We start from the raw sequence: 14,677 nt of genomic DNA, 5'->3' as shown, positions 1-14,677 counted from the left end.
CCATTGATTTGAAAGTCTATTATTTTCCTTTGTTATCTGATTTTGTCTTTAATTTTTATTGTTTGATCAGAATTTTTGTTATTTTCAGTCCTGCCAATTTTAGGGTGTCTACACCATGGTAACACTAACAAAGGTGATGTTTACACGTAATTCTCACTACCCAACAAAAGACTCACTATTGGAGGGTGCACTATCTAGATGAAAAATAGTAAAAGATAAAAGATCCACCACTAGTTCATCTTTGCAACAGAAAGATTTGTAGATACCTTCTTCTCATTGCTTCTAGCAACTAACACATGAAAGTCCACATTGCACAACACCACAATTTGCACCAACTAAATTATATTTCACAAATCCTCATCACATATCCCACACATGAACACACACTTTTATAAATTTACCCTTTACTTATATCATCCTTTCACTTGCAAAATCTATCAAAGTTGACTAAGCATCTTAATCGAACATAGTTAAAATTAGGTTAGCACATAAACATTACTATGGTGAAAAGGAATGAAAGTGGACCAAAATACATCTTATCTAGGACTAAAATAGATTGCATACATGTTACTCTTCATCTTGCATTTAGTGAAGAATTTTATGGAAGTCTAGACACCCAAGGTCAACCAAACCTAGAGTAAGCACCATCATAATTTGCAACCATGCTTCTAAAATACAAAGATATAAGCCAACAAAACCAAACATAGATAAGATCATTATAATCCCAAACCTAGAATCGTGACACCACAAACTAACACATCAAGAAATGAAAAATATTGCTTTTCACGTAGGAAATATTGTCAAACATTGTTATACTTAAATAAATACCACTTTCTCTAAATTATGATTTGAAGTACAAAAAACTAAAAATCTAATCCCTTCAAACACTACTTAACAACATATCCAAACTACATAAATAGATTTGTAATATATAAAAATGTAGAGCATACCTCTCAACACCACTATATAGAAAATACATTAACATGTGCAACAACAAGTCATTAATGACTCCAAAAATATGTTGACATTAATGACAACAACAATAACTCAACCAACAACTCATTCTACTCAAACCTGCAACACTTGGCTAGTACAATGTGTAACTGACTCAAAGGAGTGGATATTCTTTCTCGGGGCTCTAATTCAAAAGGTTATTTTCTGATGGCTTTAGAGTATCAAAAGTTAGATATGTTAAATTTGGGAAAGGTGAATATTCCTTGGTGGAAGCAAGTTTAGAATAGGAGGGCTTGGCCTAAATGTAATTTTTTGGTCATTAGTTGTATGTAATAGACACCTCACTTGGGAGATCCTCTAAGCACCTTCTATTTGGGTTCTTTGGAACAAAAATGAAGAGACTAGCACTCGTCTCTTTTTTCAGAGTGCCCTCTCCTAGGAATATGGCACTAGTGGTGGAGAGTCTAGAAGCATGCTTATGTTCATGCTAACTCTTTGGTTGGTTTCCATAATAACCTTAGCAACCCCCTACTAAGACTCCCTTCCTCCATGTGGCATGCATATTAGGCGTGATTTCATTATTTGGTAATTTTGGTTAGAAAGAAACCATGAGCTTTTAGGATAAGAAAATGTTGGTGCAACAAGTGTGGGTGTGAGTAATTTGCATGATAAAAGAAACTCTAATGGATAGGTGTGATCATTCTGATGAATTAGAGCCTAAAGAAGTGCAAGTTGTCCAATTTTTAAAATAATTTTGTTGCAAATTTTAGAGATGGATTTTTCAAGAGATAGTAGATAAAGCATCACCACGCTAAAGAAAAGGTTGAATAGGATGGTAAATGGTCTTCCCCACCTCTAGGGACCCTTAAGATCAATATTGATGGGTTCTCACGACGTAATTGTAGTCATGTAGGAGTTGATAGGAATAACTTGAAAAACGTTATTTTTTCATCTTGTTGTATAAGACCCAAAAAACCAATAACTACATAGAGGCTCTTATTGTTCTCTTGGCACTTGAAAGAGGGTGTGCTCTTGGATGAATCAAGATTAGTTGGGCCATGTGGAGCTATTAGTCGTAAAGGCCCAACCTTGTTCCTAAAGAAAAAATGAATTGACTTTTTATATAAATCTTAGCACTTACCACTCTAGAATAATATAGTACCTAAGATAGTGTAGGGAACCCATGGGTGCTATAATTTTATATTCAATGTGAGAAATTAAATGTTCTTTGATTATAATTGTTTAATGCGTCTAGTATGTTGGATGAGACTATAACTCTATTCTACATAAACAATCTGTAGGATATTTGAGAGACTCAGCCTTTTATACATATGATAATCCTTAGGCGTGTGCCACATTTTCGTAATAGGTAATACTCAAAATAAACTTTACAACACAAGTTTTCAACATATAACCCAACATTGTGACTTCTTAGCAAATATTTTCCTTCCACTTCTGAAAAAGCCCTGTATTTCATTGTATTTGACCTAATCTAAAACTTTCCTCCTTAGTCACATTAGAAATCTAAAGTTGGTGGATCTAATCAACATTTAGGCACCCTAAATTATATCTATTAGGATCCTTAAATCATAATTATTCATGACAAAGACCATATATCTATGTACCTATGGATAATGAAGCATAAAGAGTGTACAATGCACATGTAAAATTATAACAAACATATGACTACCCAAATATTGTAATGTCTTAAATGACCCTTAATTAATCCAAAAAAAAATTCACTAAGTACATGATAAATTTTGGTTTAAAAAGCTAACCATGTTGATCTAGATAAGTGTGTAAGTGTACAAATATATTTAAGATGTAATCAATTTGTGAAGGAACATAAATTTAAGCCACAATTAGCGACAATATGATTAGTATGATTTATAAGCTACCTTTAATTGCCATGCTAAGAACATTCACATTAAGGAGTCAATATCATGATATTAAAACAAAATAAAACTAATTTAGAAATACATGATAAGGCTCAAATATAGGCATTAAAATTTAAGTAAAGTAATCATTTCTAATGAGGATTGTAAACATAGGATGTAAAAACACAATCATAAGCATCATATAAGATGATACTAATGATAAGGATTCTAACTTAATGAGGTTCACTTGGATATGATAAGTGCCATACTTGTAAGATGTAAATATGCAAAGCATAGGGGTCATAATTTAAAGATAACTATAAGATGGAAAGAATTACATAGATATGTTGTGTGTAGGGTATGAGGATCACGCATGAATATTAATGGGCCATCATAAAATCATGTATTGGTGATAGAAAATAATGAACGTGGAAACTTATTCAAGGTTAGTACAAGCATAGAACATAGGAGGACATCAAACAAGTTATACAAGACAACATTTAGAGAACTTTAATATAAAAATAATGGATAAAATCTCTATCCAATCCGATCATAAATTTCTTTTAAAATGAGTTATTATTTATTTGAATTTTAAAAAATTGTAAAATAGAAATTATTTATGAACTATAACCAATTCTCTTTAGATTTGAGACCTTTACTTCAATTCAAAGACTTATACCTAATGAACTCTTAAATTTATCTTCATCCAAATCCTTTTTTAATAAAGTCTATCCATAATTTTCACAAGGACCCTTTTTTTCTTGAACTAGATCAAATTGCATCATCATGTTAAATAAAGAGAAATACCTAAGAAATGGGTCAAAGTTAGTTTAAGGTGGAGAATAATTTCTATCAAATTACAATATTCGTACTTATGATTAGTGAGTGCACAATAATAGCCAACTCAACTTGAAGAATTATATATATGCTCATAGGGGCATCGAGGTGAAAGTGACATGTACACTTTCGTTTGGTACAACATGATTGTGCTTATACTTTTTGGAAAAGCATGAATATAGTAGTCTTGATAGGTAGCAATTAGTTGTTTAAAATGTATAAAATTTAATCCTTGCTAACTCGTCTTAATTTATAACCTGTAAAGAAATCATTCAATCTAGTTATGCAAGTTCTTAGCTATCTTACCTATGTTTGAAATAATTTTAGTTACTTCGCTCCATTCCTCTTCAGATCTATTAACAAATTTCAATTCCTTTTTACGGGCATCGGAGTTTTACAATCCATGTTACCGAGTTCCACACAACATTCCATGATATAGCCTAGCGTGTCTTACATTGTGCGCTATGGAAATACTAGACAGCTATATACTCCTCAGATGTCAAGAACGAGTGGAAACACAAGAAAAGGGTTACAAAGGAGGAGGTAAGAGGGATGAGGCAAATGGTGTGCATAGGTTAAGGAATCTGCTTTACACTTAACCAATAGCATTTGCTTGAAACGAAACTCCACCGCTTTATCCACAAGCCAAAGTTGTGTATATTGCAGAAAAAATTGCAGGCCATGAAACCGAAACTCGGTTAAACACGTGTTTGAAAATCCTCAAAGTTTCATCAAGAACACCATGTTTTGCATACCTCGTAATCGTCACATTTCATTCAACATCTCATGAAAACATTTTGTCAAACAATTCACACACCCTTTTGAATTATTACACATTTGCATCCTTGTCTATCATGGAATTCGCAATGTATCCGAAGCCTGCTCTTTTTGAGTATTTTCTTATCGATTGCCATACCCTGCTTCTGAGTTCCCAATTTGGCAAACGCTGGGAGAATGCTGACTAAGGTTGGTACATGTAATTTTACAGTTTCACTTGCACCTGTTTAAAACTGTTCAAGGCTTTGTCAAGAAGCTCATTGAATGCATATCCGACATTTATGGCATTCCATGAAACCACGTTTCGTTATGGCGATTTTTCAAACGATTTGTAAGCCTTGTGTGCACATCAAAAAATTATGACATTTGATGAAACCAGATTTTGGTTTGGCATTTTTTCAAACAATTGTAGGCCTTTTGCATTCATAGGTTTTCGGGAATTCACAACTACAATCTCTGAACAAATCCCAGTGAGAGGGTGCTGGCAAAGGTTGGTGAGATTGGCTTCATACCAGCCAATAGTATTTGGCATTTTCTTAAAACCCTTCAAAGCTTATTTTATGTATCCAGTAATGATTGCAGTCACCAAGAGATCACATTTTATTGAAACATATCTTTGAGAGGCCTTGGACCTTAGTCGAAAACGTCATTTTCCACAGCCACAAATTAAACAAACCTGGACAAACATAAAATTGTAGTTTTAATAACAATACGGGTTCAAATGACTAACGCAACGCAGGGACAAGATAATAGAATTAATCTACGTGTAAAGAGCAAACAGAATTACAAATATAAGCATAAGCAACAATCAACAGATGCTCTAGTCATTGTATAGAAGCATTGGCTTTATTGTAAACACCTGTCTCATATTTCATGCTGGCTGAGCCTCTGTCCAGTTTCTTCAAGCAATCCTCTACTTTCACATATATCATTCGTCTCTTACCTGAGGTTTTCAGTCCAGAGGCATGCATGCATCACGAATAACGTTTCAAATCTCATCGTTCCTCCAAAACATAACAAATATCCCATCAGTATGTGTAAACAATGATGCATGATTTACTTCTCAAAACTTTTGGAAGCAATATATTTTTAGAAACGGAATATAACACCTCATTTCATTTTGCGACTGGAAGTTTGAGAGCATTCGCCTTTTCATAGTTCAAGCTTGTGTTTATTTGTTTGCTTTATTTAGCGTATACAATCATCTCTACAAAAATATAGCCCGTGTTTAAAATGATGAAAACAGCTTGCATCTCTTGCAACAATACTGGTGAGTAATTTGGTAGCAATTTTGAGGTAATCACATACTCGAAGGTTCTGATTTTCCTTAACAGTTGTTTCCAGGAGAGACGATTAACATACTAGAAGCAATTGCCAACTTCTGTGTGGTGGCAGATGAGAAATTGATTCTGATCAATGCCATTCATTACATATTATCAACATGGAACCTGCCCTGCAGTATCGTTCTCCCAAGATCTTTGTCCACCAATTTCTTTTATATTGCAATAGGAAAAATATTAAGCCGTGAGATATGCAATCTACCCCAAGGACCATTCTACCAGCTTAAAAGAGTAGTCATATCCAACAAATAATGAACAATACAATGGAAGTTGCTCGATGCTACAAGATGCACCTAGCTCAAAACTACAAAGCTCAACAAGATTTAAGAGTCGCCCTTTAATTCATTAATGAATTCACATCATATATTCAATTCAGAAGTCCTTGTCCCATCATCCTCAGAGTGTGGAGGAGAAGGAGATCCAGCAGCCGCAAAAATAGTAGAGGTCATATTATCAACGGGATTAAAACAGGCCAACCCTATATGTTATCAACAATTCTAACCCCATGTTGAGGAGGAAGCCTAATTAAAAGTGAAGAGGAGCCAAAGTTCTATTCTCCAGATGGTTTCCTCAAGACCAAACTCTATTCTCGTATAGCTCCATTTGAATCTACTCTTAATTTCTTTGAATGTGCTCTCGCCCTTGCCATCAAAAAGTAGTACTTTACCCTGCCCTTAGGCAATGTTTTATGAACTCGTGTCTTGAGAACAGGAAAACTTGCTCTCTCCTTGAAAAAAATGAAAGGTTTGAAAATTAGAAGAATACAAAAGTGCAAGAAAACATGTTCAGCCTTTCAAAATATTGAGGGCGAGAGTCCAATTTACCTAGCATACCTGAAGAATCCCACATCCCTAGGCCATGTGTTGTACTAGAGATAATGGCAGCTGAAGGTTCAAAGTTCCAGCTATTACTTGCAGACTTCTTTGGACCTGATCCTCACTTTCCTATCACAAACAATTTTAGAGATTATTACAGACATCTGCCTGGTCAAATCCCTCCATCCACCTATTCCCTGGCAACCCACACTTTAATCATGCAGCTCTCTTTCATCGTGATGATGGATAATTGAGTATGATACAAAACATTGATGCAAATAAAATTGACACTATTAAATCCAGAAATGCACAACATAATTACCAGTCTTGTTTTATCTTAACAATCACAACTGACTTCCTGATGGAGAACCTTTTTGTCTTCTTCTTGCCAAAACTCTCTAGCGCCCATCTTTTAATAAAACTATTACCAGTATTGTCACCCCAAGCTTGAAGCGGTTATTCCTTTGAACTTCTGTTCCTCTTGATAATTTAATGGGGAACTTCTGTATGTTTCAACACGGTTTGTCACTCATTCCTGTCTAGCTTCTCAAAATATTCAGAATTATTTTCCTTTTTTACCATCAAATCATCCTGAACAACCCCATGTCAAGATTGCACATCATGTTTCTTCGTTTCTAATTTTCTAATATGTCCAAGCTCCCTGCCGCCTTTACATTCCAATAAAAATTTCCCACCATTGATAGATTTCCAGTGCTTGTAGGATTTATCTGCCTTCTACAGAGAAGCCTTGTAACCTTTTATGGACTTCAATCCAACTAAATCCAGGTCTTTTTCTTATTCCTTTGTCTTTCATCGATTTTCTTACCTTTTGAGCATCGCCCCACCTGCCTGCTTCTGCATAGATGTTTGACAGAAGAACATAAGGAGCGGCATTTTCAGTATCCAACTCAAGGAGGAGTTTTGCTACAAATTCTCCCGTCCCTATATCCTTATACAATCTACAGCCGCCAAGCAAACACATCCAGACAACCATATCCGGTATAATTGGCATTTTGAAGATAAAGTTCAGGGCTTCCTCAAGATATCCAGCACGGGAAAGGAGGTCAACTGTACATACATAATGATACATTCTAGGCATGATGCAATAAGATTCAGTCATGTGATTAAAGTATTTACAGCCATCATCCACTAGACCTGCATGGCTGCATGCAAACAAAACAAAAACAAAGCTTAAATGGTTGGGATTAATTCCAGTGTGCTTCATTAGTTCAAAATGTTCAATGGCATCCTCACTATAGCCATGCATTGCATATCCTGCAATAATTGCATTCCACGAGAATACACCAGGATGACCAATTTTATCAAACAACCTACGCGCCTTCTGTATTATACCACATTTTGCATACATCTTTATCAGGGCAGTTCCAAAGACATCAGGCAGTTGTCCAGTCTCAATTATTTTTTGATGGATTTCCATACCATGCTCCAAGGCACCAAGTTTTGAACAAGCTGGGAGGATTCTGGCAAAAGTTGATGAGTCCGGTTTTACATCTGCCAATTGCATATGCCTAAAAATCTCCACGGCTTCATAAAAAAATCCATTTTGCAAATATCCAGCAATGATTGCATTCCATGATACCACATCTCGTTGAGGCATATCATTGAAAAGCATTAAAGCCTCGTCAAGAACACCATTCCGTGCATATCCTTTCATCATTGCAGTCCATGAAGCCATATCAGGATGATGTATGTTGTCAAATAATTCACGCGCCTTTTGTATGCTTCCACATTTTGCATACACATCTATCAGGGCAGTCGTAATCACAACATCAGACAACAATCCACTTTGGATTAACGTTTGATGGATCTCCAGGGACTGTTCCAAGGCTCCAATTCTGCCACAAGCTGTGAGGATGCTGGTAATGGTCCCCGAGTTTGGCTTAATGCCTTCCAGTTGCATTTGCTTAAAGATCTCCAAGGCTTTATCAGCAAGCCTATTTTGCGCATATCCTGTAATTATTGCATTCCATGACGCCACATCTCGCTGGGGCATTTCTTTGAAAATTCTAGAAGCTTCATCAAGAGCACCGTTTTCTACATATCCTGTAATCATTGCATTCCATGAAGTCACATTTGGATGATGCATTCGTCCAAACAATTCACATGCCTTTTCTATGCTTCCACATTTTGCATACATGTCTACCAAGGCAGTCATTACTACAGTAGCCAATGAAAATCCGCTTTCAATTATTTTTTGATGGATTTCCATACCCTGATCCAGAAATCTCATTTTGGCGAATGCTGAGAGTATGCTTGCAAAAGTTGCTGATATAGGCTTTACTCCTATCGATTGCATTTGCTTAAATAATTTCAAGGCTTCTTCATCAAGCCCGTTTTGTGCATAACCAGCAATGATTGATGTCCATGAAACTACATCTGTATTATCCATTTCCTCAAACAATTTACGGGCATTCTGTACAATTCCACATTTTGAGTACATGTCTATGAGGGCATTCGCAACTACGACATCTGACAAAAGTCCAACTACAAATAGTTTCTTATGGATTTTCATGCCCTGCTCTAAATATCCTGTTTGGGCACAAGCTGGGAGTATGCTGGCAAAGGTTGCTGAATTGGGCTTTACACCAGCCAATTGCATTTGCTTAAAAAAACCCAAGGCTTTATCAACAAATCCATATTGTGCATAGCCAGAAATGATTGCAGTCCAAGAGACTACGTCTCGTCGAGGCATTTTGTCAAACAAGATTCTTGCTTTGAGTATACTTCCACATTTTGCATACATGTCTATCAGTGCAGTGGCAACTACATCTGAAAAAGATCCGTTCTCCATCACTTTCTGATGAATCTCCAAACCCTGTTCTAAAGCTGTAAGTTTAGCACACGATGGAAGGATGCTCGCAAAGGTCGGTGAGTTTGGTTTCACACCGGACAACTGCATCTGTTTAAAAACCTCAAAGGCAATTTCAGCTAGGTTAATCTGCGTATATCCAGCTATGATTGCAGTCCAAGAGAACACATCTCGTTGAGACATTTTGTCAAACAGTTCAACTGCATCATGCATTCTTCCACATTTAACATACATATCTATCAGGGCATTCATCACAATTATATTAAACTCAAAGCCACATTTCAGTATCCTTCCATGGATCTGAAAACCATGTCTTAGGGATGCCACATTGGCGCAAACAGGAAGAATAGTAGAGAAGGTAAAGTTATCAGGCACTACAGCAGTTCGTTGCATTTGATGAAACAGTTTCAAAGCTTTTTTAGGAAAACCATGCCTTCTGTAAGCTGCAATTATGACATTCCATGAGAACACATCTGGTTGCGTCATGTTATCGAAAACTTCTCGAGCATCCACCACACTTCCGCACTTATCATACATGTTGATAAGCGTGTTCTGTAAAAATGGGTTCGTAGCAAATGTAGGTTCCCTGACATTGATGAGTAAGTGGATTCGCTTACCCTCTGCGAGAGCTTTCTTGTCAATGCAAGCCTGCAATAGATGAAGATAAGTGGAGGAGTGAGTCGCAGAGTTGTGGGTAGTAATCAGAAGATGTAGGGCTTCTTTCAACCGACCCGCATGACAGAGCTCTCTGAGTTTGAGATTGAGACTAGTAATGATTGACATTGAATGATGAAGAATCAACCGGGAATTTCAAACTAACAATGCATGTTAGAAAAACATTCGTTGATGGCAGTGAATTTTCCATTCTGCCATAGCCAGGGAAACTTGCGCGTTAATTTGATATTAGTGGCTCGATTTTTTGAGGGGATCATCAAAACAAAGGACAGGGCGATCTCTGTCCTCTCTATAAATTGCATCATTTACTAAATTTTTGAAAAATGAAAATACAATGATTTTTTTTTTGAAATTTTCAATATGATTTGTATATTTTGTGATCGAAAGCAACAATTTTTAAAAAAAAATTCTCTTATAAATCTAAAAACGAATCATTTTGTACTTTCTTTTTTGTCTTTGCTGCATTTTGTCTGGAGATTAGCCAACTCCCAAAACAAATTGGTGAGAATCAGAGAGAAATCAAGTGCCTTGCACAGTAATGGGTAAAATTTGGAGTGGCAGTGGAGTGGGTGACCTCTTATTATCAACTAGATCTAATGAGTGCTAAGTGTTCCATTATAGATGGGTTCTACTACTTATGAAACATGGGTCAATGAGTTTGACTCAAAAATCACATAGTTTAATCATGATAGCATTATCACAATATAACTTGTTCTTATCAATTGATGAGCTTAAGGGGCATTCGAATGAATGGGGATGAGTTGGAGTAGTATTGTGATGTGTGACCTTCCGGGAAGTCTTCGTCAGAGATTACTTTAGTGATAAATCTTCACCATTTGGCGATCCCATCTCATGGGTCGATCATCATTTGGCGAATAGTGCATGCAACATAGGTCAATCGTGTTGCCAGATATTTATCAAATTTGGGTTCAACACCAGTGGTAGTCGCCTATTTGTTATCACATGATTGGTCAAAAATATCAATCCAATCGCCAATGCAATATACATTTTGGATATATTTATTTTAAACATTCTACCATCCTTTGCATGTTGTTTCTTATTAGCCCACGTTCTTTCGCCATTACTACAACCAAATAATTTTCCCTTGGGTTGGGCGTTGCCTACCATTTTTTCGACGTGTGTCGACCATCAGCCACATTTAGCCAACTGTTTCCTATTGTAGGCTTGCATAGGAAGGTGTATTTCTCCTACATATGACATTCCTATTTGTTAATCTCGTGTAATTCACCAACCTAGATTGGACTACAAGATATTATTATTCTACACAATTCGCTCTTTTCTAGTCTAGAGATTGGCATTTCTTATTGTTGTTGAAGTTTCAGAGTGTTGAGTGCATTGCCCATTGACTCGTGGACCATGGTTTTTGTAAAAGGCAAGTGATTTTTAATTTATTTTTTATGTCAACAGTGGTACAGGTATAGTAGTACTGGTTATTGTTTTAGTTTTACTATCTAGTGTTCACTAGTGACTGGACATCTCACATGCTAAGATAGCCTATAGGTTTGCAAATTATATTGGGTAGTACCGTAGACTATAGTATCGTAGCAGTAGTACCCTTTTTTTGAAAATGAATCATATTATTGTTATTATATGTAGTCTAAGTAGTCTACTATCACTGTTTACAATCTTTGACTCGTCACTGTTTGAGTCTTTTGTTCAACAACTAAATTGATTTATTTTTTGCACCATTTATTGGTTTGCAATGTCAAACAAGAGGGGTAACAGGGGTTCCGGTAAGATCCCTAAAAGCCAAGAGAGGCCACCATTACCAAAACGCAAAACCATATCGACATATTTTTGTGGTGGAAATGTTGGCAACCTACAAGATTCACAAGTTAGATCTCCAATACTTATTGAAAAAGGAGATTCATCACAAGTTGGAGACTCAGATCGTATTGAAGAAGTTCAAGTTGGTGAACCTGATATCTCAGTCGAGGATGAACTTGAACATGATTTGGAGGCACTTCCCCTCAGTAGGGAGTCACAAACTGATATTATAGAGTTGGAGTCAGTTCCAAACCAACTGAGTGAGAAAACCAAAAGTGATTTCATAAATCATATTCATGCACAAAAGGGGAAAATAAAATTGGAACCAAAGAAAGATCAATCTCGTTGGGATCTATCCAAAAGGAATTTTCAATTAGAATGGGTGGAAAAGTACTGATTCATTGAACCAGTGGCCAATCCAGTTGATGGTGAGCCTCCTGTAGAATGCAGATGTAGGATTTGCACAGAGATAACAAAGAAGGAGAAGAGGTTGCAACTTAAACTTGATACCATAGAAAAGCATGTCGGTAAAGTTTACAAAAAAGAAACTATAGATGGAGTTGAAAAATCCATGCTAACTTGGAAAACAAAGGACAACTATTTGCATATCAGGAATGCCAAAACATACGAGTTACACCAGCAATTACGGGAGAAGCATTTTGTAGTAAAAGATTCCATTGAAGATTTCATTAAGAAAGCAATGTTGGTTAAAGTATTACAATTAGTATGGATCAAGCTTTCACTTCTACCGAGTGCATGATGATGCCGAGTAATGCAATGGATGTCGTGTATCAGAAGGTCACCGAGTCAGTTCAGTGAACCCGAGTTATTTATTGTTGGGCCGACTTTGTAATGTATTTGTTCACTTGTATTTTGGATGACCTTGCAATTTTGTAAATTTGAAAGGTATATATGTAAGATGTATTGTAAGATATCACATATGAAAGGAATAGTGAAGTAATGTGAAGTAATTTTGAAAAGTATCTGTGAAGGATTTTCAACAGTAGTTCAAGGAATACAGCAAGGTCAATACAGAGGCAGAAAAGTTATATTCATCACATAAGGTGATCAGTGCATAAAGGATCTTATCAACAATCAGTTGTAAGTAGATCCACTACTTCATCTTAACAGGTGAATCAATTTTCTAAATCCTCTAACAAGGTAGACTTAATAGTCTTTATATAAATCTCCTAACCGAGTACATACTTCATTGTATGTTTGTAAATCCTCTAACAAGGTGGACCTAGCAATCCCTTGTGCTCCTAACAGGGCAGATCACCGAAAGTGGTCAATGTAAGCCTTAACAAGCCAACTTTATACTGCAGTATTGAAGTTTTGTGGGTATCATCCCCACCCCAGTTTTACTTTCTATTTGGAAGGTTTCTGGGTCACCAAAATATTGTGTTTTTTTTTGTAATGAATGTTTTATGTTTCAAAACTAATTCATGCAGTAGCATAGATGGATGTGTGGTAAATTAATAAAAATTTTAAGGTTACTAATTCACCCCTCCCCTCTAAGTAACCTGTCATATCTTGAATATTTCCAACAGTAATAGCTTGGATAATCTGTATCAATTACTACCATTAGATGAATCAAAGTTTGCAAAGTGGATAGAAATCAAAAATTTGAATAATCCTAGGAAGTTTTTACATACTGGCGCACACAATGACGTATTTGCTAGGGTATGTGGAGTTGACATGCCAATGAAGTACTTTGCCTGCATCAACCTTGACTCCAACCCCAACAAAGTAGGAAGCAAAGTAGAATCAGCACCAGAGAAGGTACTTTCACGTGTTACAAGTGAAGACTTCAAGAAGATCAAAGACTCTGTGCTTGACTCTGTTAAGTGAGTTTGTTACAATCTTTCATCAAAAATTAGATTCAAATTTCCTCCAGAGGAACTGCTCGAAGCAATGTCAATTGTTTTTCCTCAATATTTGTCTTTAAACTGTCCGACTGATTTTCAAATAAGGATGATGATTTTGATTCAACATTTTTGCAAACCTAAAGTAATCAATAAAGTAACTATAAATAAAATTTTAGATGAATCTCGACTGAGAGATCAATCATATTCTTTTGCAAACATAATGAGGGACCAATATGTTCTTATGGAGAATCCAAATGAAGAGGGAGCAGGAACAAAGCTTTGGAATAACCTTGGTGAAAGCAATCAATTAAGAGAGTCAATATCAGAATATTTCAAGCTTATTGATTTATGTTTGACAATGATATTGGATTTAGTGGAGGATGAGAGAGTTTTCAGTAATTTGGGCTTCCTAAAGTCAAAGGTTAGAAATAAATTAAACAAAATTTTGGATAATTGTCTAAGGTTCTATAATTCTAGGTATGAGGTAGATAGTTTCTCTTATGACATGACTCTCAGCATTTGGAGAAACCAATGTCAAAGAAGAGGGATGGCCAACATTTCAAACCCAAGTGGCAGTGGTAGTGGCGGTGGTTCATGTCCTAATATTGAAAGCAATGAAGATGATGTTGACTTTGGCATGCATACTGACACTGATAGTGAACTTGAAGAAAACATAACAAACAATGAAATGTTATATGAAATAAATGAGGAGGATTCTAATGATAGTGATGTTGAGTTGATCCAAGTGGAGTGGCAACTAAAGCAGCTTCTCAACTTCAAGTTTTAACTTCTAAGTGAGTCAAGTAGTAGGCTAGTAGCTCTGATCTAAGACTCTATCTACTAATTAATTATGTTTGTAGAAGCTAATTTATAGCCTTCATTCATTGCCCTTTTATAAATGCTTTTTTTTAAAAAT

General features: G+C 35.9%; 1 protein-coding gene across 1 annotated transcript in view; it reads right to left on the bottom strand.

Annotated features, from left to right (window-relative positions):
- Positions 1–5,922: 5,922 nt before the first annotated feature.
- LOC149555806 (pentatricopeptide repeat-containing protein At3g03580-like) overlaps positions 5,923–14,677 on the bottom strand; it is a 48,988-nt gene continuing 40,233 nt past the window's right edge. The window contains exons 2-3 of the mRNA XM_089829959.1: positions 6,610–9,697; positions 5,923–6,512 (exon numbers count right to left, since the gene is read on the bottom strand). Coding sequence (XP_089686085.1) covers positions 7,325–9,697 — 2,373 coding nt within the window. The 3' untranslated portion in view covers positions 5,923–6,512; positions 6,610–7,324. The remainder of the gene's footprint in view (positions 6,513–6,609; positions 9,698–14,677) is intronic.

This window comes from Cupressus sempervirens, chromosome 5 (genome assembly GCF_028749045.1).
Source record: "Cupressus sempervirens isolate cs-2001-9-10 chromosome 5, ASM2874904v1, whole genome shotgun sequence".
NCBI classification, from domain to species: Eukaryota; Viridiplantae; Streptophyta; class Pinopsida; order Cupressales; family Cupressaceae; genus Cupressus; species Cupressus sempervirens.
Note: the sequence above shows the minus strand (reverse complement) of the source record. Positions and strands in the feature narration are given on the sequence as shown.